Source organism: Monodon monoceros, unplaced genomic scaffold (genome assembly GCF_005190385.1).
Source record: "Monodon monoceros isolate NGI ecotype Baffin Bay Population unplaced genomic scaffold, NGI_Narwhal_1 Super_Scaffold_9, whole genome shotgun sequence".
In the NCBI taxonomy this organism is placed as follows: Eukaryota; Metazoa; Chordata; class Mammalia; order Artiodactyla; family Monodontidae; genus Monodon; species Monodon monoceros.
Window position 1 is genome coordinate 16,145,500 of NW_021703786.1, and position 8,815 is coordinate 16,154,314.

The window sequence follows — 8,815 nt, forward strand, 5'->3', positions numbered from 1 at the left end:
GGTTTTCCTCACTTTTCTGGTCCTGGCCTGGAGCTGCCCGCGACCTCCTACTCCAGACGGGCAGGTTCACAAGTCTTTGCCCCTACCTTCCGAGAGGTCAAAGTGAAAGGTCCCTGGACGAAATTCCAGCTCCGGCACCGATTTATTTGTACATTCCCCCGTCCGGGATGCCCCGCGGTCTGTTTTAAAAGGTCTCTTAATAAGAACTCAGGCTGAAATAGCAACTTGGAAATAATTAGAAGCAAACGACCTGTAATTTTTTTTAATGTAAGCTTCTAGAACTTGAGTGTACATCAGAATCACCTGGAGGGCTTATTAAAACATAGATTTCTGGGGCCACCCCCAAGCTCAATAGAGATAGGGACGAGAATCCGCATTTCTAACACGTTCCCAGGTGGTGGTGCTGTTCTCGGTACCACATTTCGAGAGCCACTGCTCTAGAATTCCTGTATTTCGTACTCTCGCCGCTCCTCATCTGCCCAAAATAGAGGTGGCGAAGGAAATGTCAACGCAAAATTGTGGAAGGACAAAAAAAGCTGTAAAGAAAATTGTTGCTAGAGAATCGGAGTCCGGTGCCTTTAAAAGGGAACTGAGGGGGCACCCGGATTTGAACCGGGGACCTCTTGATCTGCAGTCAAATGCTCTACCACTGAGCTATACCCCCTCTGCTGGCAACGGTAGGCAGATGACTTGTTAGTGCTTCTCTAGCGCAGGCGCTGTGCTGGACGCAAGAACAGAGGTGAGGTCCAATGTTTACAAGAGATGGAGAGAAAATGAATCTCAAGAGATTACTCATCTGGGTGCAGGGTTTGTTTCCTGAAGCTCTGAACTAAAGAATTCTAATGATGTAAGAAACTTGCTGTTTGAGAATGTGGGAGGGGAAGTCCCTAGAGATTCCACATTTCAGGGGCCTTCCTTTGGGCCTGGGTCCCCCTTTCCTGCCCTGCTAGAGTTCCCTTAGCGTTTCTCTTGGCGCCCACTTCTCCATCCTACACGCTCTCGTAGACTCCTCTCGGCCTTCCTTCCCTAGCCCGAGCCCGGCCCTTAGAGACTCAGCTTCTCTTGTTCCCAACAGCAATTGGGGTCCCCGGGCAGGGCCACCTGCGGGTGCTCCCGCTTCCACCCTACCATTACGAGAGCGGGCCTTTGTACAATCTACCAGCAGACTGAGGACGTGATCTGGCAGGGCCGGGGACTCCACTCCACCCACGCCCGACTGCAAAACGGGTCAGCAGTGCTGGAGGATCCTTCCCCTCGCGTTTGTAAGTAAACTTCAACGTGTGCATTGCAAGACCAAGAAAACGCGAAAAGTCTTGCACAGAGAGGGGGCACCCGGATTTGAACCGGGGACCTCTTGATCTGCAGTCAAATGCTCTGCCACTGAGCTATACCCCCGTCCTCCTACTACCCTCCAGTGAGAATGAATTTCCGTGGAATACGGGGATGATATTACCTTTGAACTATTGTGTTTCTCTTTGAAAATAATCTAGTGAAAGGAAAATAGAATCTGAACGGCGATGTTTAGAATTCCTGAGTTCTTTCTCCACAATCACGCCTTATGTAAACCACAAGGTTAAAAAAATCCTGAGCCCTCTATATCTGTGTCCAGCCTCTCACAGAGATGTCACTACCTGACTTGGGAAGGGAAGAGACCCCACTGATCTCAGGACCATCCCAGGTCTTCTGGGGTAATAGCACTGCTCCCTGTACACAGATGGGTAGCCTGGGTTTCCATCCTGTTTCCAGCTCTGCTTTGATAGGACCCCTAGGCTTTTCCAACCCCGAAGGGCCCCTCCTCCCCTCCTCCATGAGTTAGCATCAAACCACTCTTTCCCCTAGGCCCAGGCAGAGCCCAGAGCTCTGAGTCCTGGCAAGTGCGGTATCAGTCACCTGGCAGAGGGCTGTACAGCCCAGGACCAAAGAGCCAGTCCCCTAGCCAGACAGACCCTTGAGGCAGCCCCCCTCCACTTCCAAGGTGGATTTCCCCTGCCTGAGAGCTTTGTATGAAAACCAAAAGCCAGTCTGAGGCACAAGCAGAAGAAGAAATAAGAGGTGAGCAGTTTTCAATGACATTTATTACACCTTCATAAAATTCCTACTACAGTGTGAAAAAAATCACTACAAAAAGACAAGAAAAGCAAATGCTCTAGGAGGAATGTGAGATATTTGGAAGGAGTAGGATTCACACTGGAAGGACACTGGGAGTGAAGGTGTGGCTTAAAGCTCAAAAGCTGTGGTCGGAGGGAATGGGAGGGTGAGGGAGGAGTAGAAGTCCCTGCAGTGTGAGGGACTGTCCCTGGCCCGAAGGTCCTGTCCTCTGCCCTCTCCCCTCCCAGCGTTTGGTTCTGCCCTCCTTCCCCTGAGCCGACCCCTTCACCTTTCTGGAATCTCCTCTGATCAAAGGGTAGGAGACAAAGATGGCTAAGGGGCCAGAAAGCTGGAGTAGGGGGTGAGGGGCTTAGGGTTAGGGTTCTAGGAAAGAAAGAAAAATTCCAGGGTTTCTTACTCTGTCCTCCATTTTTCCTACAGAGAGGTTGAGGGCTGAGGGGAGGGGGCTCCACTTCCTAATCCCCCAGCACATCCAACAGCTTCCCTGGTGTCTCCAAGAAGGTTGGAGTGAAGGGCAGCTTTTACAGTTGTCCTGTCTGCAGCAATTCAGGGTGCTCAGTCTAGCTCCTCAGTGGGGGTTGGGTGGATAGTGGCAATCTCACTGTCCATAGCTGCCCCTGGTCCCACCGGAGAATCACAGAAAAATAACAAATAGTCATTTGGGTTTTCCACCCACATCGTCCATGCAAAACCCTCAAAGATTCTGGTTGGCCTCAGGCTGACATCAGTTGACAGTGGCCCAAGACTGCAGCCACTGAAGCCCGGCAGGCAGCCTGCAGGGACAGAGGAACAGGGAGGGCAAGGGTCAACATATCCCATGAGGATGATGGCCTCCCCAGCCCCCAGCCCCCGCTGACTGATGGAACGACCAAATTTATATCCAGTTTTGTGTGCAGTTAACAAATATAAACGGACTGTGTACCTACCATGTATCAGGTACTGTGCTAGGGGTTACTGGTGAAAAAACAGACATGCCCTCTAGGGCTTACAGTCTAGCAGAGGAGACAGATATTAAACAAATGATCAAACAATTCTGTAACTACGTACTGTGATAAAGGTTAGAAAGGAGATGTACAGAGGCCTCCGGATGTCTGGGAGTCAGGGAGGGCTTCTTTGAGGAAGAGGCCTGGAGACCCACCTTAGCAATGTCTTTGCGCAAGGCTCCAGTGCCCCCTTCCCACCCGCTCCATCACTGGGTCAGTACCAGGGTGGCCTCAAAGGCCTGGGAAGAGGCTCCATAAGCAAGTTCTTCCATTATACTGTGAGCAACCCCAGAGAAGGAGTAGACTCTTGGTCATGTCTGTATCACTTGCCACAGTGCCTGGCACATGGGGGTTACTTAGGAAATGCCGATTGAATTGAACCAACTGTGGTTTGGGGGAGGGGGTCCTCCTGACCCAGGAGTCGGCAAGGACACTGCCAGAAATGTGTGGTTCCTTGGGCTGGCCTGCCTAAAGTCTCCCCTTCTTCAACTGGGCATCCATGCCCCCAGCCTGCTGTGACTCCACTTGAGAGGGAAGAGGAAGGGGAATTCTCCAGGCCTGATTCGAGGTCCTTTCTGTAGGACCATGCCCTAGCTCTCACACATCCTTCAGGTGTTTAAGCAGCTACCTTCTCGGCAGCCCCTCCCTGGACACCTTATCTAAAACTGCAACATTCCCCACAACAGACATCCAACTTCCCTTTCCTATGGATTTTTCCCCTTTACACTTATCACTTTTTAACTTACTGTATATTTTTCTTATTTTTATTGCTTATTGTCTCTTTCCCCCCCCCCCCCCCCCACCCCCACTGGAAAATAAGCTCCACAAGGGCAGGGATTTTTGTCTGTTTTGTTCACTGCTGTTTCTCAGGTGCCTAGAACAGTGCTTGGCACAAAGTACAGTCATTTCTCCATATCCATGGGGGATTGGTTCCAGGATCCTCGCAGACACCGAAATTCTCGGATACTCAAGTCCCTTATATAAAGTGGCATATAACCTAGGTATATCCTCCTATATACTATAAATCAACTCTAGATTACTTATAATACCTAATATAATGTAAATGCTATGTAAATAGTTGTAAATACAATATAAATGCTACGTAAATCATTGCTGGAACACGGCAAATTCAAATTTTGCTTTTTGGAATTTTCTGGCATTTTCTTTTTCGAATATTTTCAATCTGCAGTTGGTTGAATCTGAGGATGTGGAACCCATGGATATGGAGGATGGACTGTAGGTGCCCAATGAATGTTAAATGAATAATATCATTTATTCTCTGTAGGAACTCTGGGAGGGAACAGGTATAATCACCCTCCTCTTTACAGACAAGGAAACTCAAGGCCAAAAGGACTCAGAGATTTCTGCCTGGAAGGCTTGTCCCCCAGGTCTTCCCATGGCTGTCTTTTCATTCAGGTCTCAGCTCAGAAGTCACCTCCTAGTAGAGATGGTCCCTGACGACCAGAGCTAAAGCAAACCCATCCCTGTTATTCAATTTCACTTTCTTCAAGCACTTCTCAGTACTTAAAATGTTTGTGTTCACGTGGAGTGTCACCTCTCTCCCCACTACAACAAACCCCTAGAGAGCAGGGACCCTGTCCTGTCTTGCTCACTGCTTACCCACAGCATCTTAACCATGGGTAGATGCTCAGCTGTCTTGACCCAGGAGCTAACTGTGAGCCAGATTCTGACAAGAGAGAGACAGGAGAAGGTTCTGATGGTCAGTCGTCAGCACCACTGGTTAGGCCAAGCCCTGGAGGTCCAGGTGGGACAGCCATTAACCTTTCCCCGGTGAGGGCACAGCAGCCCTGTATGTGCCATGTGCCACGGGTGGTTTTTCATGGCACTAAGGGTGAGGAATTGGGAGATCTCCACGGTGGTCATGGAGTCCTTCACGTCCTGCTTATTGGCAAAGATCAGGACGGAAGCATCTCATAGAGCCTGTGGACAGAGGGACCCAGCCCCAGTCAGCCTGCCAGGATCCAGCCCCCCTTCCCATGGCCCCATGAGTCCTCCCTACCTCCCCTGCTTTCCCAGGTGGGGTGGGGATGGAGGTCCTGCCCAACACTAACAACCACATCCAGTGACACCGACAGCTCCTGGAATGCCTCTCAGCCAGCTCACAGTATCCTTACAATGATCTCGGGAGGTAGGAATTTGATGATCCTCTCCTTTTTTACTTGGGGAAATTGAGGATTAGAGAGGTGAAGTAACTTGTCTGGGGTCCCACAATGCGTGAGAAGTGGGGTCAGAACCTGAACTTGCAACTCTGGCTTCTGTGATCAGTTGTGCTGAGGGTGTTATTGCCCTTCATCTGGGATAATCTCGCCCCGCCCAAGCTGCTGGGATGGAGGTTCTCAGAGACTGGGGCATTAGGAATAACGCTCAGAGAGGCTAAGTGAGTAGAATGAGGTCACAGAGCTAGTACACCGGGTCCTCTCCCAACTGCAGGGGTCTTACCTCATGGGCCAGCATCTTACACAGCTCCTACAGAGTGGTCAGCAGTCGATCCCGGGCCGTGCTGTCAATCACAAGGATGATGAACTGACCAGCAAAGGCGAGTTGTTAGTGATGGGCTTTCCCTTCAATGAACGTGTCTCCTTGCTCACTGCAGTCTGCCCTGATGTGAGTCCCACAGAAAACAAACTGTGCATCCTCAAGACCTCACTGCCCTAGTCGCATTTGAATTCCCTTTTCTATCCAGACCCAGGGTGGACTGAGCACAACTTCTGATTGTGTGCCAGAGGTTATGCCAAACACTGGGCCTTCATGACTCCATTTAGGCCTCATCACAACCCCGTGGAACTGGAACTGTTACTATGCCCATTTATAAACTACAAGACTGAGGGTCAGGGAGGTGATGCATCTTGCCCGTGGCCACACAGCCTATGAGTAGCAGTACTGGAGCTTGAAATCAGCTCTCACTCCAGGAATGAAACCACTGGATTCTGCTGCTGCTGGAATGAGAAAGTAAGGCCCCCAGAGACAAAGGGCCCGCCCCATCCAAGGCAACAAACAGAAAGCTGCCAGCAGGCAGACAAAGCTGCCAGGAAGTATTCAAAAATTTTAACGGGCTTTGTGCTGCGTTAAGTATTTGACACATCTGAATTAGCTCTTGTTTTATTATTTAATTTTCACGACCCAGGGAGGTCATTATTATGGTCTCCATCTCACAATGGGGCAACCAAGGCTCAGAGAGGTTAAGTGACTGGCTAATATCACACAGCTCCTCCAAGCCCAGGCACCCTCCTCACCTCAGCATTGGAGTAGTATGTGTTCCAAGCGGAGCACAGAGCCTCCTCTCCTCGTATGTCCCACATGAAGAAGTGGGTCTTTTGCAAAACAATCTTCTCCACGTTGCTACGGATGGTGGGACATGTAGGGACCACCTCATTCTTCAGGCTGGGGAGGCTCTGTGCTCCGCTCAGTCCAGTGCTCAAGTGCTCAGCCCAGTCCTCTCCCAGCTCTGGCCCCCACCTGAAGTCAGGCTGAATCTAACTTAGAACAATTCAGCCCAGGTTGACGGAGCCTCTGCTGGGCATGAGGGAATGCAGACAGGAGTGAGACCAAGTCCTGCCTGGCTTGGACCCCAGAGAGGGGAGACTTATTAGAGCAGTCTCCCCAAACTTTAATATGCAGCTGAATCACCTGGGAGTCTTGCTAAAGTGCAGACTGTGATCCAGTGGGTCTGGGCTACGGCCCAGCATTTTGCATTTCTAACAAGCTTCCAGATGATGCCAACACTGCCGGTCTGTGGACCACACTTTGAGCAGCAAGGGATCGGAAAAAGGAGACAGACATAAGTGAGGGCCATCAGAAAGGGGCTTTGTTTAAAGTGACTTAGAAAACACACACGTTTTTATACGTAGGGAATGCCTCTGGAAAATCTGGGAAGTGAAACTGGGAGTTAGGGATGAGAGGGAAACTTACTTTTCACTATATATGCTTGTTTTGTTTGAATTTCTCTTTTCTTCTAATTTATATATATATATATATATTACTTTTTCAGGGGAAAATTTTCCTAAGTAAATAGGTTCCAAACAGGAGAGATGCCATCCAGAGTAAATATCGGGAAAAGCTCCGATGGATAATTACTCAGCACGTGTGCCAGACTCTGCTAGACCAGGAGCTACAGAGACCAGGCAGACCCAAAGCTGGCCCTACCTTCTGGGTTTGAAGAAGGGGGGGAAAATGAAGACACAAGACTGGGGTGCAGGAGTTAGAAGGAGAGACCTGACGCTAGGGGGAGCGAAGAGCACGGAGACCATCGGGCAGGTTCGGACAGCTTCAAGCCCGCAACCGGGTTTGGCAGGGGTAGGGGGTAGACGGAGGGGAGCAGTGGGGTTGCTCATACCGTGCAGGATTCAAAGGCCTGGCCGAGAAGTCATTGAACTGAGCGGCCACTTTACCAGGAAGGTCACACCAGGTTCCGCTAGTCAATCCTCCTGGCTACAGGGGAACCCGAGGACGCAGGGAAGGGCTCCGGTGATTGGTCCAAATGCTTGTCAGTCTGGTGGGAAGGCCCAGCCCCGCCCCCCATCCGAGAGTCGCTTACAACGGGTAGGGAATGGAGGTCTTTCCTGCATTGTCCAGTCCTACGATGATAACCCTGTGTTCTGGACGCATCCGGGGGAAGGGCAGGGTCAGGGCCAAACCCGATGACCAAGGGACTGTGTGCTCCACCAGGCCTCCCAGGAAGGAGACAAGTGTTCCCAGCAGGCTGGGGGGCCTGTCCCCACCTTACTACTTCTGCTCCCCCGCCCCCTTCCCCCACAAAAAACAACAGGGCAGGTTTCTTTCCCACCGGGCCGAGACACCTGCGCCACTCCTGAACAGTGGAAATGGGAACTGAGCCCCACATTGCCTGCTCCACATTTCCAGAAAAGCGATTGTGCCAAAGGTCGGGGGCGCTCAGGGCTTGCCAAGAGAAGGGGTCTGAGGAAAGAGCCGAGCGAGCGTGTAGTCATAATCGCAGGAAACCGGCGACAGCGTTGAGCCGGAGGAACGAGGCTCGCCCAACCCTGCGCCCCTGGGCGCACCGAAGCGCGCGACCGCCGAAGAGTGGGCGGGGAGGGGCAGGGGAGACTGCGGAGCAGGCGGGGAGGCCCCACTCAGGACCCTCCGAGCCCGAGGTCCCCCATCACATCCGCCCAGACGACCCCAGATCGGGGGGATGGGGGGACAGGTGGGAGCCGGATCAAAGCGGTCGCTCGGATGCCCTGCGCGCCCCTTACGCTGTTTCCCGAAGATGCTCATCAACTTGCCTATCAGTTGTCCCATGGCACGTCCCGGGTCAGACAGGGATAGGACTCGGGGGCCTTCGGGTGCCCGGGTCGAGTCCCGGCGCTTGGAGCCCCGCCCCCCCACACACACCTCCGGAGGGCCGGGCAAGCTTTACCTACGGGGTTGCGGACGCCCCATGAGTCCGTCCCCTAAGGGGCTTGGGAACCCCTTGGGACGCTGGCCCCTCGAGGGCGCTATGAGTCTCACAGTGACAATGAACTACGTGTCCAGAGCCCTGGAGGTGTAAGGAAAATGGCGTCCAGACTTCACATCCTCCCCCTCGCCCTGAGAAAAGCCCAGAGTTCTCTGGGTGGACTACTCCCCACTGCAAATCAAAGAGACCTAGCACAGGGGCCCACATCGGATGCCAGGTCTCCCTTCTCCGAGTGCCATGTCTGAGGCACTAGACAAACAAACCCCTAGGCCAACCGCCTTCTGTA

General features: G+C 52.1%; 1 protein-coding gene and 2 non-coding genes across 3 annotated transcripts; all 3 read right to left on the reverse strand.

Annotated features, from left to right (window-relative positions):
* Positions 1-592: 592 nt before the first annotated feature.
* TRNAC-GCA lies at positions 593-664 on the reverse strand. The gene has a single exon. It is a non-coding gene; the product is annotated as a tRNA-Cys (tRNA).
* A 659-nt stretch (positions 665-1,323) lies between these two features.
* Positions 1,324-1,395, reverse strand: TRNAC-GCA. Its single transcript has one exon. It is a non-coding gene; the product is annotated as a tRNA-Cys (tRNA).
* A 1,438-nt stretch (positions 1,396-2,833) lies between these two features.
* Positions 2,834-8,372, reverse strand: ARL5C (ADP ribosylation factor like GTPase 5C). Its single transcript, XM_029213328.1, is given in 7 exon segments — positions 2,834-2,882; positions 4,875-4,912; positions 4,914-5,033; positions 5,553-5,636; positions 6,347-6,494; positions 7,648-7,708; positions 8,327-8,372. Coding segments are annotated over 7 exon segments (546 nt in total).
* Positions 8,373-8,815: the final 443 nt, after the last annotated feature.